This window comes from Mus caroli, unplaced genomic scaffold, assembly GCF_978045245.1.
Source record: "Mus caroli unplaced genomic scaffold, Mus_caroli_1 scaffold_2, whole genome shotgun sequence".
In the NCBI taxonomy this organism is placed as follows: domain Eukaryota; kingdom Metazoa; phylum Chordata; class Mammalia; order Rodentia; family Muridae; genus Mus; species Mus caroli.
In genome coordinates, this window is record NW_028227257.1 from 79,119,720 (window position 1) to 79,142,241 (window position 22,522).

General features: G+C 46.0%; 1 protein-coding gene across 4 annotated transcripts in view; it reads left to right on the forward strand.

The window, feature by feature from the left end:
* Prr5l (proline rich 5 like) overlaps positions 1-22,522 on the forward strand; it is a 178,025-nt gene that overhangs the window by 130,119 nt on the left and 25,384 nt on the right. For all 4 annotated transcript variants that reach the window (XM_029474407.2, XM_085834621.1, XM_021156583.3 and 1 more), the window contains exons 4-6: positions 5,591-5,639; positions 16,805-16,862; positions 22,066-22,157. In XM_029474407.2, coding sequence (XP_029330267.1) covers positions 5,591-5,639; positions 16,805-16,862; positions 22,066-22,157 — 199 coding nt within the window. The remainder of the gene's footprint in view (positions 1-5,590; positions 5,640-16,804; positions 16,863-22,065; positions 22,158-22,522) is intronic.

The following is a 22,522-nucleotide window of genomic DNA, read 5'->3' on the forward strand; positions in this document are numbered from 1 at the left end:
CTGTGTGTGTGTGTGTGTGTGTGTGTGGTGTGTATGACTTGTGTTTGTATGTGGTGTGTATGTCTCTGTATGTCTTGTCTGTGTGTATATGTGTTTTTGTGTGTACATTTCTCTGTATGTGTGTGGTGTGTTTAGGTGTGTCCTATGTGTATGGTGTGTATATTTGTGTGTGTGTCCCTGTGTGTGAGAGTATGTGTAGTGTGCTTGTATGTATATTTCATGTCTGAGTGTATATGTATATGTGTATATGTTCGTGGGCTTCTGTATATCTGTGTGTCTCTGTATATGTGTCTGTGTGCATATGTATTTGTGTATATGTGTGTGTGTCTCTGCTTATATGTATGCAGGCGCATGTATACATACATGTGGACCTTGGGTGTCATTTCTTAGGAGCCATCCATCCTGTTTTCTGAGTATCAGTGACTTGGCCTCACCAGATCTGGCCAGCAAGCCACAGGATTCTTCCCTGTTCCCATTTCCTCAGCTCTGGGGTTACAAGTATATGCCACCTGTTTTTTTTTTTTTTTTTTTTAGTCTAGTTCTAGTCTCCAACTCGGGTGCCCAGTGTCATTCTTAGGAAATCTCAGCTTTTAAGCGGGGCGTGATGGTGCACGCCTTTAATCCCAGCACTCGGGAGGCAGAGGCAGGCAGATTTCTGAGTTCGAGGCCATCCTGGTCTACAGAGCAAGTTTCAGAACAGCCAGGGCTACACAGAGAAACCCTGTCTCGAAAAACCAAAAAAAAAAAAAAAAAAAAAAAAAAGAAAAAAGAAAAAAAAAGAAAAGGAAAGAAAAGAAATCTCAGCTTTTGTATGAATGGTCAGGGAGGAGAAGACCTTTGCCTGAGTTCGGTTTCCTCTCCTTTTCCTCTCCTGGTATCATATCTAACACATATCAGGTTTCTAGTAAATTATTATATAAATCGAATAGTTGATTAGTGGGCTTTCTATTCTCCTTGCCAGTTTCTCTTTTCCGTTTCAGCGGAGAAGGGACACAGAGTATAGCCATAAGAGGGGCAGCATCTACTAGATTCCCCTGGGGATGGCAGTGTCATTTGAGTCAGGGTCAGAGTCTGGGCTCTGGCTGCCCTAAGAAGCTAGACTCTGCCACATATCCTCAATAGGTAATTTAAAAACAGGCAATGGTGAAATGCAGGGAGAAAAAAAAAAAGATTGATTCAATATAGTGATGCTGAAAGGAGAGCAAAAGGATCTAGTGGTGCATCTTTGGGGTCCCTGGCATAAGAATTTAGGCTTAAATAAAGGCAAGAAGTATGCATAACTAAGCAGTCTTGGTCAAGATGTGGTCCTGATTATCACAACCCACCATTGTCTCCGATCCAGACTGGACTATAAGATACTCTGACAATTGGCAGACTACATGAAATCTCTTTCTGGAAGACAAATGTCCCCTTTGACTGGCACCTGGGTTCTGTATTTTCCTCATTTGAGCATGGGATTCCTGGGGAAATTCCAGTTCCTTAAGGACTATTGTCTTCGTAGTCTGATGGGTTATGGGAAGGATACAAGTGTCTCTTTCAAATGTCTTTATTGTCAGGATGGCCATAGACCGAGGTGGAAATATGGGAGACCTCTTTGGTTTTTTTTGTTTGTTTGTTTTTCGAGACAGGGTTTCTCTGTGTAGCTCTGGCTGTCCTGGAGCTCACTTTGTAGACCAGGCTGGCCTCGAACTCAGAAATCCGCCTGCCTCTGCCTCCCGAGTGCTGGGATTAAAGGCATGCACCACCACGCCCGGCTATGGGAGACCTCTTAACTCTCAGTTTGGCTGACATGTGAGTAGAGCTTTTTTTTTTTTTTTTTTTTTTAGGAGCTGCCCTTTCCTTGATAGACAAGGACAAGCAGAGTAGACAGTGTAGAGGCAGCTGTGTAACCTGACTCGGCTGTGGTCTACCCACAGGCTGACCAGCCATCGCTGCTCCCATCCCTTGGCCCTGCCCCATTTCCTCACCTCCTCTTCCTCATCTGAGTCCCCTTGGATCAGCGGTCCTCAGGTTATCAGCCCAGGGAGGGATGGAAGCTCAGGTTCTCAAACTTTTAGGATTCTGTCACCCCTATGCCTGCCTGCTTCCTGATATTACACTCTTGCTTGGAACTTAACTTCCACAGTCCTTTCTTGGGTTTCAGACTGGGGCAGTGGGCCATGCCAGCTGACAGAAGAACTGGTAAGGAAGTAGAATAGTTCAGAACACTGATTGATGTGTTTATAAAAAGATAAAGAGAGGAGGGGTATGTTCGGTGGAGGTATAGTCAGGTATGGGGGAAGGGGTACATCTTTGAGGCCTTGCTGAGGGACCATCCACCTAACTGTATAGTATAGAATAGAGTCTATTCAGGGCATGGGGAGGGGAGTCAAGAGGGTAGTAGAGGGAGAGAGAGAGAGAGAGAGAGAGAGGTAACATGAGCACGTAGAGAGAGGGGGAAAGGGGTGAGGGGACAGAGAAGGAGCAGGAAGGCAAGAGCAAGAGAAGGAGCAGGAGGGAGCAAGCAGCCCCTTTTATAGTGAGTCAGGCATACCCGGCTGTTTCCAGGTAACTGTGGGGCGGAGCTTAGACAGAATGCTAACACCAATAAAATGAGTAATTGAGAATGGCAGGAGTTGGAACTAGCTCCCGACCACGTTCCTGTCCTGGGGCACATGACCATAACACCCCACTAAGAGGACCATGACAACATAGAGCTTAGAGTTCTCCATGCTAATGTGGTATCTAGACAAGCCCCAAGTATTTAGCCAATGTGCTTCCTGCAAAAGGTATTTAATCTCTGGTTCACCCTGAGTAAGTCGTATGCATCCTCATCTGACGTGAATAAAGCAGTTAGGACAAGCAAGGACTATGTTCTTTTTCAAGGACCATCGTGGGGGATTGCCTTCGTCATACAGAGCCATGCCTATGTCTCCAGTAGAAGCCCCTTCATGGGGGTTTCTTCCCAAGGACCACAGACTAGATTAGACTAGGGTAATGAGACAGTATGTTTGTATGACTGTGAGTCCATCTAACTTCAGGGAATCCAGTTTGCCAAGGTGTTGCCTGGCCCTCCTTAATTTCTAGTCAAAGCTTCAGGGTCCTCAAATCTGTTCCCTGGGGAAGGAGAGGAGATCACAGACAGAGCCTTGTGTTTTTCTGTGTTTATTTTGAAAGTGTTCCGTGTGTCTAAAACTCAGGGTGCCTCCAGAATTCCCAGAAGCAGAGATTGCCAGCACAAGACTCACACATGTTCAAGCCAGTCACAATTCCAACACAGATGGGGAAAGGGCTCTTAAGACCTACTCCTCACCACTCCCACATCAGAGGAGCTATGACAGCTAGTGACAGAGGAGAGAATCGTTTTTTTTTTTTTCCTTTGGGGTGTGGTCACTAGTAACCTGGTTTTCTCTGCTCTGTTAAGACTCTCTGGAAATACTTGGAGGCATGTTTCTATGATGAACTGATAGTCCATAAAGTTGATGATGAAGGTTAACAATCACAGACATTGATTCCACAACATGCCGTTTGGTCACAGTGTTATGTTAGTCCCTCAGCGTTGTGTGGCATGCTCTATCTGATAGGACTTGGCTCTTCTTCACAAGTGTGGCTTCTTCACCCAGGGTCTTGAGACTTGCTAGCAGACACAGAGGCTGTCAGGAGGCATTTTTGCTTCTTGGTCATAAGTAGACTCCTTGCTTCATTTGGTTTGAAACTTCCATGGTTGTGGTACTAACAGCTCAGTTCTGTATTCTCCCCCAATACATGCCTAGTACCATGGAGATCAGAAGATGGCATAGGAGCCTCTGGAACTGGAGTCACAGATAGTTGTACATTTATAATCTAAGGTGATAGACTCTCTCCTGTACCAGGTGACCTGGGCAGGCCTTAGACAAAGGGCCCTCTCCTGCGAGCTGCAGCTGCAGCATCCGTAAGACTGGGTATAAAATAAGATTATTGTGAACCTCCGTGTGGGTCCTAGGAATAGAACCTGGGTCCTCTGCAAGAGCAGCAAGTGCTCTTAGTGGCTGAGCCATTTCTTCATTCCCCGCCCAATAGCTTTTGGTACATTTCCATCTCTCATCAGACTTGTCCACAACTCAGAGACCCCTGGGATGGACTGATAGAGTGAGTGGTTCTTAGATTGCCAGTCGTTACATTGAATCTCAAAATGCTTCATCTGTTCGCTAATGGAGGGGGTGCTGTGGGAAAAGGGAGGTATTTTTCATGTGTTTTTCATCTTCCCACACTTTTCTGGAAATTTCAAACCTGAGCGTTTCTTCTGTCCCCAAATTCTTGTTCCTGATTCATGCACATAATGGCATATTGCTGTCATTGCCTGCTGATTCGTCAGTTACATGTGTGAGCAAGCTTTGGGGGAAGTTAATACCCAGCAAGATTGTCAGAAATGTGAGCATTTGCTCCTTAATAACCATAGCAGGTGGGAGAGGCGATGAGAACATTCGAGTCGGGGAGATTTTGTTCCCTAGAGAACTCACTGGCTTCCAGGAGCCTGTTTTTCTTGTTTTGTGCTTTTTCTCACCTTGTCTGGATCAGATCCAAGATGGATCAGTAGGGAGATGGATCAGTAGGGAGGGGGCCCACTTTTTTTTTCACAGGGGAAGAAATCTGGGTCCAGATCTCTATGTATTCATTTATATTTTTAGCACTTAGGATGCTTTCTTTCTTTTAAAGATTTATTTATTTATTATGTGTAAGTACACTGTAGCTGTCTTCAGACACTCCAGAAGAGGGAGCCAGATCTTGTTAGGGATGGTTGAGAGCCACCATGGGGTTCCTGGGATTTGAACTCCCGATCTTTGGAAGAGCAGCTGGGTGCTCTTACCCACTGAGCCCTCTCACCAGCCCCCTTAGGATGCTTTCATATTGCCTTCTGAATGCATTTATTAATATCTACATTCCCCCACCTGAGAGTGGGAGTCATGAGAGCAGAGACCTTGTCTGTCCTTTTCACCCTGGTCTGTGCTGATGCTAGAACAATTTGTGGGAACATATCGGGCAACTCAGTGAATGTGTTGCCTAGGTAACCAGAAACCCAATTCTCCTTACTGTGGTCCCTTTTATAGATTGACCCAGTACATTCAGGATGAGGTAAGACCATTCCAACATATCCTGAACGTGGATTTCAAGTCTAGGTGTCTCTGATGGACTTAGAGGACAGGAGATAATGGAATTGTAGGAAAAGGTGTTCAGTTCACAGAGAAGGTCCAGATTTGAACCTTGACTCTTGGCTAATGGATAAATGGAGGTGGGCATGATTTCTATATCTATGAAAGTTGTAACGATTATACCACCCTGCATATACTTGAAATCTTTGGATGGGAAATGTATAAAAAAATGTGTTTTAGACTTAAAAATGCTTATAAATGTTATCACTGCAGTAACACAGGGGTGGAAGGCTCTACCAGGACCTAGCAGAGAGCATTCCTTCCTCCAGCCTCGGTTCCCCCCCCCCCCCCGCCCTGTGCTAATGGTACACACATTGTCTTCCATGATGAGTCTGTTATCATTATTCTTTGGACTCCATCAGCAGCAGCTATGATGGCATCAATAGCTGCCTGAGTCTGATTCTGTGTTTCTCTCTCCCCAGGCGGCTGCTGAAGAGTGAACTTGGATCATTCATTACTGACTATTTCCAGGTAAGCTTGGAAGGTCCCAGCGCCCATTATTCTACATTGCAGTTCACCTACCCACAGGGAGGGGCATCCATGCTCAGTGCCTGCTCCTTCAGGGCCTAGAGTTACATGGGCTGCAGGAGCTGCTGCACCCACTTGGCCCCTGATGTTAGTGGAGCTCAGTTAGATCCCTTGCAGTCTCGGGCTTTTGAGTCTCAGGACTCATTTATACTGTTAGAGACTATTGCTCCTTTGGGTTCCATCTGTCCGTCCTTATCATATGAGAAATTGTGCCTCGGAAGCTCTAAAATACGTCTTTAATTAACTTACAGAAAAACAATTTTTCTTTTTTTCATAAAAAAAAAAGTTTCCAGAATAAACCAGAAGAGCGGCACATGGCCTGCTTTCTAGAAGGCTCTTTTCTCCTCCCTGCTGCTTACTCTGGATTGTGTATTCCACATCACGCAGTCCCTGGAGAACTGCACTGTCCAGCCCTGGGACACAGGCAGGAAAAGGCAGAATCCACTTGATATTCCTGAAGACATAGATTTCCACCAGAGGACCGTGACTTCCACCACTGCCCTAGATCCCGCCTGCCTATGTGTGGTGTCTAGTTGGGTTATGTGCCCTGTGAACAGTTTATTTCTTGTCACTAGGCCTCCTGGTCTGTTCTGTTGACAACAGGATTGGTATGACAGGCAGACTTCCCTTCTGCCTATGCATTGTTGTGGGGCTAAGAAATCCAAAGTCCCAGGTATGTGTGGGTGTGTCTGTCTGTCTGCTCCCCTGTGTGTGTGTGTGTTTGCAAAGGACAGTTTCTAAGTCATAGACATAAGCTGCTTCGTTACCTCTGAGCAGAGATGTTGATAGTGAGTAGCCGGCTATGTGGCCCTCCCATGACGTCAGCTCCTGCTTTTCACTCATTTGCTAGGTGGGTCTGGGCAAGCTGCTTTATTTCTGACTGGCTCAGTTTTCTTGTTTGTAAGATGAAGACAAAAATATAGTTTACCCTATTATGCGGTCTACATGAAATAACAGCGGTGGAGAACACAATGCTAGTTGTAGCATGTAACAAAACATAGCATGTAACATGGCAACATAACATGGTGGTGATGATCATGGACCTTGCTACAGGCTACCCAGGTTCAGGAACCAGCACGGCCATTTACTGAGTGTGTTGCTGGGAGCAAGTTGCCATTTCTCTCTCTTTCAGTTTCCTCTTCTACAAAACCAGGACCTAACCTTTAGGACCTACCCATATAGGGTTGCTGTAGGAACTAAATGCATTTTTATTTACAAAGCCTTACGGGCTAGCACAATAAGAGAGTAAGTGTTTGTTAAATTTATCCTGGTTCTTATTTCTTATGCTGAGGCACAACCCCATCCATTCGAATGGGAAAGGAACGTTAAAAACACATAGGCTTTTGGTGGTAGTTTGTTTTGTGTTATTTTGTGTCCAAGTAGAGCACAATTTTAAGACTGTTTGGAGAGATTTTTGCAGTTAGAAAGTGGGACATCATTTTGTTTATTGACTCAGTATCAGGAAGTATTCAACTCTTTTTTTTTGTTGTTGTTCTTTTCGAGACAGGGTTTCTCTGTGTAGCCTTGGCTGTCCTGGAACTCACTCTGTAGACCAGGCTGGCCTCGAACTCAGAAATCCGCCTGCCTCTGCCTCCCGAGTGCTGGGATTAAAGGAGTGTGCCACCACGCCCGGCAGTATTCAACTCTTATGTCCACTATTAAAGGATGACAGATGTCAGTCAGCTAAACGCAAGCTCATATACACGTGTGTATTTTCACGTGTGTGCACTCTTGCACACACATGCATAGACAGACACACACACACAGAGAGAGAGAGAGAGAGAGAGAGAGAGAGAGAGAGAGAGAGAGAGAGAAACAGTAACCCTAAATCTAGTTAGATCAGGACCCAGTGGAAACCTGAAATTCAGTCAGGTTACCCTCTGCTGCATGGAGCTGTTAAGGGGGCTGGGGGGAGGGGGGATGAAAACTTAGAATGTGATAGTGAGTCCTAACTGTGAATCATCTTATTTGCCCTTCACTCAAAGGTCAGCCTCTACCTCACTCTGCTCCCCTGTGGTCTCTATTGATTGGTTTGAAGGCAGGCTACTGAAAATAGTTTTTTTTTTCTTCATATGTCCTGAAGAAAGGAGCCTGCCGGGCTGGGCTGCCTTCTGCCTTGACATTTGAAAGAGATGGGGTCCCTGTGGTTTCAGTCAAGTTTTAAATGCCAGCTGTTGTTTGGCCTTGGGGGCTACCCCTAGGCCGGTAGGAAGGGTGTGTCTGGTGGGGACTTGTGCACATGGGAAGCCCTGAGGTTTTGGGAGGTGGCTAATACTGCTTACAAAGATGCCAGATACTTCAAAACTAATAACCACATGCCATTTCCTACCAGGAACCTAACCAGAGAAGCTGCTTGGTGAACACCACGTCTTTTTCTCGGGGTGTGGTGTGGGGAATGCTTTTTCAGAACTTTGAATTCGGGATTTTTCTTATTTAGGGTGCTAAACTGGAAAAAGCCTCGTCTAGACACACTTATAATGCAGTTTGTTTTTTTTTTTAAGTTGTGGGTGTTTGTTTCCAGCCCCACCCCTCCCCCCAATGTTTTTAAGCATTTACTTTCCTTCCGTTTACCTCTGTCAACGTTTTAGGGTTGTCAACAATACATATCAGAAGGGACATTTAGGGGCCTAGATGTGGCAGAGAATAACATCAGAGGTGGGCTTAGAAAATGTTTGCTTTATCCCTTATTGTCATGCCAGAGAAAGTCTATGCCATCTTCTCCAGGACTTGGCAGCCTCCTTAGTTAAGAAAAAGGGAGCTAACCTTGATGTTAGTTAATTTCTGAGCGAGTTTTCCACTAGTGGTAAGGGGTGCTGCTACCGGTTTCTTTTAGCACGCAGTGACAATTTTGACAAGCAGCTTAAAGAAAAAAAATGTTCATAAAGGATAACAATGCAGGTGTTCCTGCCTGTGGCCACCGTGGTGAAGGTAGTTCAGGAGACATTCAAGTGGGAAGACTGGGGATGGGTACTGCTGAGGTTTTCAAATCTGCACAAGAAATCTCCACGCAACAAGGAGTCACTGGGATCAGGGAAGCTTCACAACATTCCAGGGGCAAAGCCCCAAGAGGCTCAAACAAAGGATCTGGAGCTAAGCACGGGAGGGCGAGCCTTGAGAAGCCGAGCCCTAGGACAATCAGGAAAGTCCCTCAACCCCCGTTGTTTCAGAAGAATGTAAACAAGCTCTCTCAGCGTGAGGTCTGCTCGATGCCCACCCCCCACCTCAGCGTGTGGTCTGCATGACCCTCCCCACCCCCAAACCTGCTTTTGAAAGTTGGCTTTGCCCTTTTGTGGGACCCTCCTCTCCTGGTGAGAGCTTGCCACTTGCAGAGTCATAGCCAGAGCTCTTGCTGTCTGGGTCTCTACCTTAGAGCAAGTAAGCATTTTTATTTTACAATTTTAAAGAAAGAACATCCACAGTGAAGAATAATGAAAATGACCTGGGGTGAGGGCAGAGACAGCAGGTAAAAAAATTCGGCTTATCTCTGCTCTGCACACAGAGAAGACAGCCTGTTTGGGCGGCAGGAACCTGAATAGATTTCTGAGAGACAGTGGCCAGAAAAATCTTTGACATTTCCAGCATTGACTCTCTTCCCCCTCCCCGCTGTCTGTTTTGAATTGTGCCTGAGAGGAAAATTGAGGTTTCGGGGTAGAACTCTATCCCAGTGACGGCCTGGAGGGATAATTGGTTCTCTGGCGTGTTTGAAAATGGATATTATAAAATGATCTGCATTCTTGGATTCCTTAGTAAGGTATCTCTGTGGTTCAAAGTATGGGGGAGCGGGGTGACGAATACCTCCGTTTCTCAGTTCTGCATCTGTGGGTTGCTCTGTTTGCTACAAGTCTCGCCCCGAGCTCAGAAAGTTCCATTTCTTTTGGATTGCTTCATAGAGAAACTAAAGTCAAGGGCTCTGAGCAAGGGACTGTTAGGGGAGCAGGGGACAGGGACAAAGCAGTTGTCAATAGGTCATAGATGCCTGGCTATGTTTGTGTGTGTGTGTGCCTGTGTGTGCATGCACATACATACATGCACATGTGAATTGGCGTACACATGTTTGTGAACTTAAAGGTATGTTCATAATTTGTTTATCTGATGGTTGCAAGAGCCCCAGGAGACTGATCATCGTTGTGCCAGGGAAACGTGCTCTTGGCAGTAGCCGAGAGAGGAGACCCAGGGCTAGGGGTCCCAGACAGAATGGAGTTTAAAGCTGTGGCACTGACTGACGATGGATATCATGCATGTCAGGGTCTTCAGATCAGATCCAGAATAAATAAATATAAATGAGTAAGATAAATAATTATGAAGATGGGCCAGGGTGAGGAGAATATCTCTTGCGATTTTCAAATCCAAACCAGATGAGGAAGATAAGGTACGATTTCCATTTTTGATCCCTCTCAGAAGACTTCTGTAGTAAGCCATATTTCCTAGAAAGAAATGGAGACTGTGAGGTGGGCAGCTGGGAAGGAGGGGACTTCCATGCATTCTCTGTAGGTTCAGCGTGGGGCACAATGGCGCCTGATAGGGAGGGTGGGTGAGGATTGCGTTCTCTTTAGGTAAGAAGGTCACTAGGGCCGGGCGGTGGAGGCGCACGCCTTTAATCCTAGCACTTGGGAGGCAGAGGCAGGCGGATTTCTGAGTTCGAGGCCAGCCTGGTCTACAAAGTGAGTTCCAGGACAGCCAGGGCTATACAGAGAAACCCTGTCTCGAAAAACCAAAAAAAAAAAAAAAAAAAGGTCACTAGGATTGAGGTTTGAATGGTATTCAGGACAAAGGCAAGGTGAAGCCTGTATACAAGGAGTGGCCTAGAAGTTCCTGGTGGCCACTCTGACCTCTTCTGAGATAGAGCTAACTAGGTAGAGAGTATCCAGCCAGCCAGGGATTTCTGAAGCTTTCTTGCCCCGTTTCCCAAGTGGTTACATGAATTTTGTGCAATTGTTTGTTTATCTTTATAATTTTTTTCTCATACTTTATGAAACAAGTGGAAAAATGAATCTTGAAATTGATAACTTCAAGTCTTAATAGGTTTTAGATAAAGATGAAAACCCTTAGGTGTGCTGAGGTAATGGGCTGTTAGCTTCACTGGATTTGTGCATAGGTACAAAATGCTAAGAGGGCTTTATCACCCATCTTAGCTCCATGGGAGCAGGGTTTCTTTGTCATGTAGGCTTGTTGTTCTGTGTGAGAATATATGTTAGGAGGCTGCTACGATTGGAATCAAGGGATTTAGTAGAGATCAGATAGGGACTGGTATGAGCCAGGGTTATTGAGGAGGCAAAGCGGGGCCACAGCGAACTGTGGTGCTGCACATGCGGGAGTACAATAAGTAGTCGCGGTCAGCAATCCAATTGTCATGGGAAGCAAAGGGTGTTGCGAATTTTTGTTTAGTATGGCAAGCCCCCTCTGCCCCCTCTGAGAGTTATAATGAAGGTTCAGCTGCCAGAGTGCCGGGCAAGCATCCATGAGGAGGTGTGATCAATCCCTACCACTCTAGAAGCCAGGAATGGTGATACATGCAGGCCACCGTCTATTTGGCATGGGGTTCTTCCTCCTGGGAAACTGGGGCTGGCATTATCCCCCATAGCTTACTTGATTACTTTTTTCCCTGGGTCCCTCTGACTGGGTTGGGAGGTCCTCTGCTTGATAGGTAACATAATGGTTGGCGAGCTGTAAACTCCCCTCCCCCCCTCCCCCCACCTATCCTCTTCTCTGCTCTCCTCAGCACCTTCATTCTGCCCCATGCTGCCCAGGGTAAGCTGATCTTTTCCCCAGTCAGCTGCTAGTGACTATCCTCCAAACATCCTCGTCGAGAGTTTTTTCCCAAGCTTCATTTTTCTGTTTGCAGCCCATTTCTCTGTGTCTTAAGGGGGAAATGTCAGCTCTTTCTACTTCCGGATCCTTCTGCCACTTCATTAATGTGTTGTTTTGTCCATAGCCAAGTTCGCTGATGGTGTGGCAGAAGGATGTGTTAAGTAACAACCGGCCCGTTGCCAAGTCCCCAGTCATTTCCTAAGGAGCTACTATTTAATAAACTGGTGGTTTGTGATCTGAGGCTGGCCGGGGAGGTGGTAGAGAGAGCCATTGAGCTAGGAGGGGTCATGAGAAAAGCAGAGTCTCCAACTCTGTCGCCACTGTCATTTAGCAGCAAATGTCTGTCAGAACCTTTTAGATCCAGGCACTTGGCGGGGATGAGAATTCTTTGAGGTGAGAAACAGGAAGAACAGATGCTTAGAAAAATAGTAGGGAATACCTGAGCTAAAACGTACCCCTCTCTCTCATTCCTGACCCCCTTTGCTTTTTTCCTCCCCCCTTTCCTTCTTACTTCCGATCTCTCCTTTCCTTGGTTTCTGTCTCTCAGAACCTTTGAGCAAGCCTAAGTCCCATAGATGGCAAATTGGCATCTTCCTAGGTAGAGTGGATGGCAGTGGTGTGATCTTCAAAATCTGTAGGCCATGTGGCTGTAATGGGGTGTGGGCTTCCATCTCCTTCCCACAGGTCTGCCACGGCTGCATACACAAGTCAGGTAACCCCTGTTACCACAAGTCAGGTTTCTACACTGTAGGATGGGTGGCAGTAATAGGTCAGGGTGTGCGTGTGGGCGTGGGCATGAAGCGTGCACATTCTGTCTGGGAGGTAGTGGCTCCAAACTCCCTGTGTTTTATGTTATAGTATCTGGCCATACCTTCCTTACACACACATACACACATACACACACACACACACACACACACACATGGGGGATGGCTGGGGGGGCAACTGCAGAGTAATAAATTCTAACTTCAGGACCCCTCAAATGCTAGACCTTAAGAGATGCATGAGCCTGTATGGCTGCGATTCTCTGGAGGGAAAATTCTGTCTTGACCTATGGTGTTCTAGGCGAGGGGTGGGGACAGGAGCTGTCCTGGCATCTGAGCAAAGAATACAGCTGTGGCTGAGTTGTATGTATGTGTGTGTGTGTGTGTGTGTGTGTGTGTGTGTGTGTGGTGTGGTGTGGGTGTTTGTGAATGAAATTCAGGACAAGGTACCCGTTCTAGGGGTGGGGAGAAGCTAGGTGCTGGGGGGTCCTGAGAATCCTGGAGTGCTCTGCAGGCGCTGAGGGGAGGATTCCTAGTGGCATCTGAGCTGCATTCTTGTGGGCTGGAATCTGGGGTAGGAAACTCTACCCTAACCTCAGTCCCTGGAAGATCAAAGCATTTGTGGCAGCTTTTCAAGGAGTTTGAGCTTCTTGGAAAATGGAGCCCCTTAAATATCAGCAAATCTGTGTGTGAGCAGACTCTGGGGACCACAGGCTCCAAGTGGGGACAAGGACTATATGGCCCGAATGACTCCTTCAGACCCCACACTTTTGTTTATTTTGATCCAAGCTACAGAATTTCTGTGCTCTGTATCATGAGAGCCTTAGAAAGAATTTTTCTGTGTCATTTCCCCTCCTAAGCCAGAAATAACTCCTTTTCCTTGGAAACACATATTTTTCCTTCTAATATCTCCTTGAAGGGAGAAGACCAAAGGCCAGGAAGGAGGCTCTGGGCCATCCGTTGGAATCTATTCCTTCTGATTTGGACAAAGGAATTTTTACCAAATGAAGAAAGTGGGAACAGATTTAGGGACCCTATGTCACCTCCTCCACCCCCCTTAAAAACATTCTGATTCTTATCTTGACTCCTTAAAAATACAATATAATTCTTGTCACCAAAATAGGCAGCTGATTTTAAGTTCAACAAAGATTTGCAGAACACCAGCTATACCCAGAATCCTGCTGGAGTAGGGAACTAAAGTAAGAAGTGGTCCTTGTCTTCCAGGATCTAAAAGCCTAATGGACATAGTTAGTGTTGTTTGTTTGTGCATGCATGCGTGTGTGTGTGTGTGTGTGTGTGTGTGTGTGTGCTATGTCCAAGTATTCATGGATGTGTGTGTCCCTGTGTCCGTGTGCATGTTGAGGTCAGAGGCGGATATCAGATGCCCTGTCTCTCGTTCCTCACCTTAATCCTTTGTGGCTGAGTGTCTCACTGAACCTGGAGCTGGGCTGGTAGATTACAACCTCAGGGGGAACCTCCTGCCCCAACCCTCTTCCAGCACCGGGGCTATCAATACTTACTATCACTTTCCTGCCACCTGGATGCTGGATATTTGAACTTAGGTCCTCATGCTTGCCTGGTAAGTACATAACTACTGAGGTATGTCCATAGCCCTGGAAGTATTTATTAATTCATATCATAACATGGAATGATTTTTGGTTTTGTTTTCTTAGTTTCTTTTAGCACCCTAGTTTGTCATGGCCCCCCTTAGTGTATATAATTAGGGTGATGAGAAAGAAGTCCGGGGTACCAGTGTTGACATTCAGGAGTCTTTAGCAGTGCAGAGATGACCTTTCTGAGAGCCTCGTCTGGCTCAAAGGAAGTGCTTGGGCAGATATTCTAAAGCCGTGGTTCTCAAACTATAGGTGTGACACCATTGGCAGTCCTACATCAGCTATCCTGCATAGTAGATATTTATATTATGACTCATAACAGTTATGAAGTAGCAATGAAATAATTGCATGGTTGAGGGTCACCATGACATGAGGAATTATATTAAAGGGTCACAGCATTAGGAAGGTTGGGAATCACTGCTCTAAGGTCACAGTGGGATTTGTGCTCAGGTGGCGTGACTACTGTCCTTTCCCCTCATCTGAGCAATCTTTCTCATCCGTCTTGGCTGCCAGGAGGTCTAGATCAGCTGACACTGGACTGTGTTCTTGCTTTCTGACCCAGAGGCGGGATGCATTCTGGGCCAGAGCTGGAGAATAGGTTGGGGCTGTGTTGTAATTTCCTCTACAGTCCATAGTAGTTTTTTTTTCCCCTCCAACAAAATTGGCATGCTTCAGTATGGTGTTATTCTGACTCTAATTTGAGTTCCATCTGCCATCTTGAAATCAAACAGTGGCCAATTACACTTTAAAATTGGGTCATATCTGAATCCTGGTGGGATTTTAGAATCTGGATCATGTGTGCCTATCCCAGAAATGTGCTAGCGCTTTTGATAACTTTCTTGGTACAGAGGTAGGAGAGACATCTTGTTGTGCAAGCATGAGGACCTCAGTCAGATTGGATTCCCAATACCCATGAAAAAGCCAGGCCTAGTTGCATGTTATAACCCCAGTGCTGGGAAGGCAGAGGCAGGAGGATGCTAGGGGCTTGTTGGCTAAATAAGACTATTGTTGAAATAGTGTTCTTCAGGTTCAGTGAGAGACCCTGTCTCCAAAGAATAAATGGAGAAGAGGCTACTCTGACATCATGCACTCACAGAGGCAAGGAAGAAGACACATACACACAAACACACAAACACACATGCCCCCAGAAACCCTCAGTATATCCATTAAAGTCCTGCTGTCACTGACTTTCTTTACTTCTCACTCCTGGGAAGATGTTAAGCTCTTGCCACCGCTGTCACTGATTACTAAGGATATGTATGGTGGTATGTGTCTATAATCATTAGCTTTTGTAAGAACTTAATGATATGCCAGTGGTATCATAATAATGAGAATTTAAATGTTCCCCAGCAAAGACATGTTAAACATCTGAGATATGCCACGTACTGTGATTTCGTTGCTACACATGACACGCATGCATTGAAGTGTCACAAATACACAACTGTGTTACATGTCTGTTAACGTTTTTAAATGTGAGGCTGGAGAGATGGCTCAGCGGTTTTAGAGTGTGCACTGCTCCTGCAGAAGACCCAGGTTCAGTTCCTGCCACCCACACTGGGTGACACACAGCTGCTTGTAACTCCAGCTCCAGGGGATCCGATGCCTCTGGCCTCTGTGAGAACTGCATTTGTGTGTTCTTATTCCCATCCAGACAGACACAGATGCGTGACTGCAAACAGTAAACACAAATGGTCTTAAATTGAAATCGATTGAAAGCTCAGAGAGAGGTACCAGGCCATCAGTGATCTCAGAGTTTCTGTAGCTCACATAGGGTGGTTTTGTGTGTTAGGGACGCACACACACACACACACACACACACACACACACACACACAAAAGGTGGAGGTCTTAGTGAGATGCTTCAGAGTAGAGTGGAAAAGAGCTTAGATTCTGCAACTGGGAAGAATGTCTTACCTTCTATGAGCTGGCAGCCATTGGTAAGCGATGAAGGATTCAAATTCCCTGATAGATGCGGGATACTCATTCATTGCTAGTTGTAACCAACCGGAGAGAACTTAGCCTGACTCTCTACAACTCTCCCATGCACCCTGTTGATGGACACACAATCAAGGCTGCCTAAAAGTTGGCATTTGATCTCTTTCTGTTGTATCAAGTATGGGGAACCATAGATTTATTCTTTTTAAAATTTGTATTTTTTTAATTATGAGTGTGTGTGTGTGTGTGTGTGTGTGTGTGTGTGTGTGTGTGTGTGTAGGTATGTGGTCAACAAGAGCAGGAGAAGTTGAACCCTACTGGGGCTAGAGATACAGGCAATTGCAAGCCACCTGATGGGAGCGCTGGAAGACCAGAGTCACTGAGCCACCTTCCCAGCTGCTTGAATTTGTTTGTTTTGGGATGGAGGTCTTTCTTTGTAGCCCTGGCTGATCTGAAACTCACTATGTAGAGCAGGCTAGCCTTAAACTTATGTAGATCCACTTGGCTCTGCCTCAAGAATTCTGGGCTTGCACTACCATGTCTGGCTCCAAATTTATTCTTAAAAAGAAAAAAAAAAGGTCCAAATGCCCCAATACCTCACTCTGTTTAGTTTCCCATTTGTCTAGGCTCTCCATATGAGTTTAAGTCATCAAGAGCCTCAAGGGCTTTTGACTTAACAGTGAATTGGACTGGGTCCCTTCTGCATCTCTTAGTTTGAGAGGTGAGTGGGGTGGTGATTGCGTTTGGCCTTTTGGCTTACTACCCTTGGGCTGTGTGGTGTCTCACAATCTTCCTCTGAGATTCTTGTTCTCCCAGGACAAAGGGCTTCTTACACCTAGAAACCTGACTAGCACAAGGGGCCTGAAAAGTCTGCGCTGTGAGTGGGAATTGGAAGAGTTGGAAAAATGCCCTCTAGTGTAGCTTGCCTCTAGTCCAGTCTCCTGGATCAGAGTCACCCAGCTCTAGTGATCTTTGTTCTCTCTTGGCAGAACCAGCTTCTTGCAAAAGGACTGTCCTTTGTGGAGGAGAAGATCAAGCTGTGTGAAGGCAAGTACAGGGCGAGGAGGAGCTGGTGCATGGGGCTCTGCCTCAGACTCTGGTGTTGGCAGGGTTGAGCCACATCTGTCCAAAAGCAGCAGATTCCCAGTGAGTGAGTCACCCCTGCCTCTTGCCGCCTTCAGGGGTTTGAACCAGCTGCCCTGTCAGGGCAGCACAGACTGCTTTTGCAAAAATGGGCTGGGAAGGGGGTGATAGTGGAGACCCAGGTAAGGGGTTTCCCACTGATGCATCCTGGGGGTGCCCTTTGAAGGGAAAGGGGCAGTTGCTCTACCACAGATGCTTCTGGTCCATCTGGTCTGTTCCAAGCTGTTTTCTATCCACCATTGCAATATTTCTTGGGATCATACTAGATAGAGGTGCTCCCAATTTGGGGAACAGTAGACAAACAGGCTCTCAATGCTATGTGATCTGACAGATGAAGAAAATTTCTTGGTCTGTCTGTAATCCAAGTGACTGGATAGAAAGAAAGTGACTGGAGAGAAAGGTCAGGTGGTAGTCTCAAAGGAAAGAGTGGACCACCCCTTCCATTCCACTGAGGGTTTCTAGGGACTTGGCTAGCTTGTTCTCTGGTTCTCTAGTGAATCTTGGCACATTTCTCCCTCCCAATCTCTCTATCTGTCTGTCTGTCTGTCTGTCTCTGTCTCTCTCTGTCTCTCTGTCTGTCTCTGTCTCTGTCTCTCTCTGTCTCTCTCTGTCTGTCTCTGTCTCTGTCTCTCTCTCTGTCTCTCTCTCTCTCTGTCTCTCTCTCTCTTGCTGTCTGTCTTTCTCTCTCTCCTCTTGTATCCCAGGCTGGCCTCAAATTTACCACATAGTGGAAGATGACCTAGAACTTCTGCTTGATCCTCCTGCCTCCACCTCCCAAGTTCTAGGACTAGAATATGCACCACTACGCTTGGTTTATGCTGTTAGAGATTAAACCCCAGGGCTTTGTGCGTACTAAGCAAGTACTTTATTAACTGAGCTACATCCCCAGTTCAGAGTCTAATGTTAAAAGAATGAAATGGGGTGAGGACTTGCGAGTAAAACGTACCTATGACACCATACTCTGCACACAGGTGGCTAGCTACCATTTCTTTGTGCTCTAGCTAAATACCCTCATGATAGGCCAGAAGGATGCCCAGACATGGACTTCATAGGGCTGTATCTAACCATATACTAGAGTATATGACTTCAAAAACTTGAAGAGCATTATGTCCAGTGAACAACATTTTCTCCTATTTCCTGAGAATGACGCCATATTATGGCACCTGGAAAGACAAAGTTGGAAGAAAAATAAGAGATAGATGCTAGAAAGTTCTGGTGTTTGTCTTGAAGTAAATGCCATCCCCCCCCCCAACCTTTGGAAATAACCAATGGTAGAAATGGACACACACACACACACACACACACACGCACACTTTTTTCTCTGGACCATAAAAAGACTGTAATTTTTGTTTCTCTAAGTCTATAAATACCCACTAAGTCAAGGCTTTACATTCTTTGATATTGGGGCTGAAGTTATGTTTCATCAAGTAAGAGGGCTTGCTGCTCTTGCAGAGGACCTAGGTCCAGTTCCTAGTACCCATATCAGGTGGATGTTCACTATTGCCTATAGTTCCAGCACTAGGGGATCTGACTCGCTCTTCTCCTTCTTCTAGCTTCCTTGGGCACCTGCATGTGGTACACATGTACTCACATACATGTACAAACACACACACACACATACACACACACAAATAAATAAATAAAAATAAATTAAAGATCTCATTTGAAGTTATAATAAATGATGTATGATTTCTGCCTGTCACCCGGTCACAGTTCACAGCCCTGACTTTTCTCCTCTCTGTCATGGCTTCCAGTTCTTTGCCCTGAACCTGGAAACGCCATACCTTGGCACACTTGTGTTCTCACAACCACTGTTAACACCTTGCTTCCATGGTTTTGACTAATAGGGATAATACAGGAATCGTGTTTTTGTTAAGTGTCTTCTTTCATTGGACATAATGACCTCTCAGTTCATGTGTGTTGGCACATGTCAGAAGTCACATAGGTTTTTTAAGGCCAATTACTCCAGTATATAGCTAGATAATGTTTTCTTTATCCATTCATCCATCAGTGGTGACTTGTTTTGACTACGAAGTTAGTGGTTCTTTGAATCTGGGAATCAGGTTAGTTCACAGGTATTGGAAGGTGGCCCTCCAGTCAAGGAAGGGGCAAGAAGCATTTGTTCCTGGCTCTACCGCTTGTGTGTCAGTCTGTATATCTTGTATGTCAGTTCTGGGGAGTTATTGGAGCTCCTGGAAATGTGTAAAACCAGCCCTAGGAAATAGGTGCTGAGTGAGATTGAGATGTCCTTGAATCAGGAAGGTGGAAGTGTGGATACAAGTGACCCTCAATTAGAGATGGACTTGAGTGGAAACCCACAGATGGAGAGTCAATGGGATGACTTGAAGATCATCCAAGATTTTGTGCCTATAAACCCAAAGCATGGCCAGGGAACCAGTGACGCAGTGCAGGCGTTTCCATGAGGCTCCTGAGTGTCAGGTTTGTGTTGTTGGAGCCCCTTCTGCACACTGAGCAAGCTTAGGAGGACATTTGAGAAGTGTCCTCATCTTCAAACAGAGTAATGCTACTCTTTGGTTCCATGCATTAGAACTTCAAGAAAGGTTTTGTTTGGTTGAAGGGGTTCTTGTTTGGGAATAACCAGATGCCCTGTGCATGCCATTGCTTAGTGAAGGCACCCTAGCCTCATGCCTGCTCCCACTCGGGGTTGTTGCTGTCTTCAGCTGTATGTGACAGCCACTGCTGGGCAGGGACCGCCATGTTGTTTTCTACAGTTGCACTGACCGTCTTTCTCAGGATGTTTTTATAGCATCCTGTGTGCCACTGACAAGTAGCAAAGGGAAGATTTGATGACAGACATCTAGAACCTTCCATTCAAACCCCTTCACCTTTGCAGGGAGCTGATTCTGACTTCTGAAAATGAAGCTACCTCTTTCTTCCTTTGTTGGTCTGTGTCTGCTGCTCTCACAGAAGACTTTCTGGAGCCTTCTTTCCTCTCTGATCTTTGCAGCCATCAGTCAGATCCAACCTTCCAGAAGGTACCTCCCAGCTCCATGGTGGAAGGACTCTTTTATACACTCATGAGGCCTCTGTCTTAGCACAGAAGCAGGCACAGCGCTGCCCCACAGGATTCTTCCTCCTTCCCTTCACCGTAGGAAGCTTCAGATAAGGGCTATCAACAAAGCAGTCAGAACAGCCTTTACCCCACTTTGGGGTTCATTTTGGATTTAGGAAACCGAATGTCCCTATCTCAACCCGTGAGTGAATGAGTATCACTTACATTGAAAGATGATTCTGTGTGGCTGATCAGTCAGTAATTGAATGTCAGGTCCTTTGTAGGTTCTGGGGAAGCTAAACTGGAAATGGGAACAGATATGAATCAAATTATCATATATTAAAATATGTCAGTCATGTGTGAGTATGTTAGTGATTTGGGGTGTGTAGCCAAGGTTAGGATTGCTAACGTATTCAGGGTGGGCTTTAGTTGGCTGGAGGAAGGTTCCTATAAGAATTAAATCTGAGCTGAATCTATGAGATCAACAGGCAAGTTCACCGAGGAGGTGGGCAAGAGAAGTCTGGGCAGAAGAATTTTTATAGGCAGAGGCTCTGTGCTGTGAGGAAGCGTGGTGAGTCTGAGGGGCAGAGCTCAAGCCTGGTTAGCCACACTCCAAAGCCCAAGGGAGGTCTAGCTGAGGATGAAGACCCAGGAAAAGGAGACAGATCCTCTTGGCTGTGTGGCCCATCTTGTAGAAGTGTCCTTTCTCTTAGAGAAAACGGAAAGTGTTCCTACTTAATAGAAAGGCTTGCTCTGTAATGTCACCCCTTTGGGTCAGATGGTGCCTCCTGCTGCTGATAGACCTGGCACCTGCAACAGCCTGCACAGTTGGCCCTTGCCATTTTTTTGCCATGAAGGCTTTTCCATAGTGGTTTGTTGATGTGTCTGGCTTGGTGCTCCACACATGGACAGACCTCTTTCAGACTCTCAAGCTCTATTGGAAGACAATTCTAGCAATATTTGATTAGTGCTTTGCCAGGGAAAGCAGAGGATGCCACAAGTCTGCATCCACCCTGACCTTCCAGCAGCTGTTAGCGACTAGCTTTGCCCTTGTTCTGAGCTTTCTCCCCAGCCATTGCTTTTATTGGCCATTAAATTAATAGACGGAAGACACTAAATGAGTCTATCAAGATTTGTTCCACGGAACTAATGGTGTTTTGCCAAACACGGCTCTTGGTGTCTTGTCTTGGCTGACCCAGTTTCTCTGCTCAAGATGAGCAGACAGTAGTAGCCCATCAGCTCTGACATCTAGGTCATTAAGCAGCTGCCACCTCAACCAGGCTCTCTCCCTCTCGGGTCCCTTCAGTGGCATGAGGTGACCTGTGTACTGTAGCCTGTGGGTGGCCTTTGGCTTCCTGGTGCGAGGGTGAGCAGGCACAATCAGAAGGTGCCTCCCAGCTGCAACAGTGGGTGAAAGTGATGCTGGAGATCTCCTTTCTACTTCTTGCCTGTCAGTTCAAGCCCAGGATCAGGCCAGAGTATATAACTGCAAACTGTGTATGACAAGAGTGCAAGTGGAGCAGGGACTAACAACTGTGCAGACAGAGCAGGGGGTAACTGCAGACGGAGCCGTATATAACTGCAAACAGAGCAGGTGTGTAGTGGTGCAAACAGAAAAGTGTATAACTGGTCAAACAGAGCGGTCTGTAATCGTGTACACAGACCGTTGTATATCTGTGCAAACCAAGCAGTATCTAACTATGCAGACAGACACAGCTGTGTATAATTGTGCAAACGGATCAGTGTACTGCTGTGCAAACAATCGTCAGAAGAAGCAGGTAAAGAATGTGAGGTCAGGGACCCCATCTTTGACTTTCTCTGTACTCTTGGTCTGGTTACTTGGTGTCTCTGAGTCTGTAAGATGGGGTAGGAGGGCTTACTCATGGATAATGTTTATCATGTGATCTCTCTTTTCTGAGTTCGAGGGTAGAAAGACCCTGTAGCACTGTGGCTGTGCTCCCTCGGTGCTACGAGCTCTCAACTACAAGTTCCCTAGTGTACTAGACTTTACATTTGAGGCGGAGCTGTCCTGTGGCCTGTTCTGTGAGTAATGGCATGTTCTCTTCTTTCTCCTGTCTTCTCTCCTGTGTGTAGGTGACAATCGGATTGAGGTTCTGGCTGAAGTCTGGGACCACTTCTTCACCGAGACTCTCCCTACCCTGCAGGCAATATTTTATCCGGTTCAGGTCAGTATCACTGGAGTGCAACAGACTGTCTTCTCCACTGACCTAGGTGATCAGCCTCTTGCTAAGAGGGGGATAGTCTGGAGGTGGGGCATCTTTGTTAGTAAGGGCTCCAGAGGTCTTCTGAGCATTCTGTGTCTATGTTTAACCTCTAACTTCAAGTGAAAGAGGGTCTTATATATTACCAGCAATTTGTAGGTTCTTGTTACCTTCATGGTTTTGAAATCACACACACACACACACACACACACACACACACACTGAACAAGGTGAGTTTTCTTTTTCCTTCTCTTTCCTTCTCAGCCCACCTGTCCTTTCCACCGGCTTTCTCTTTGAAGTGCAGTTTTAAAATACCTTATTTATTTAAA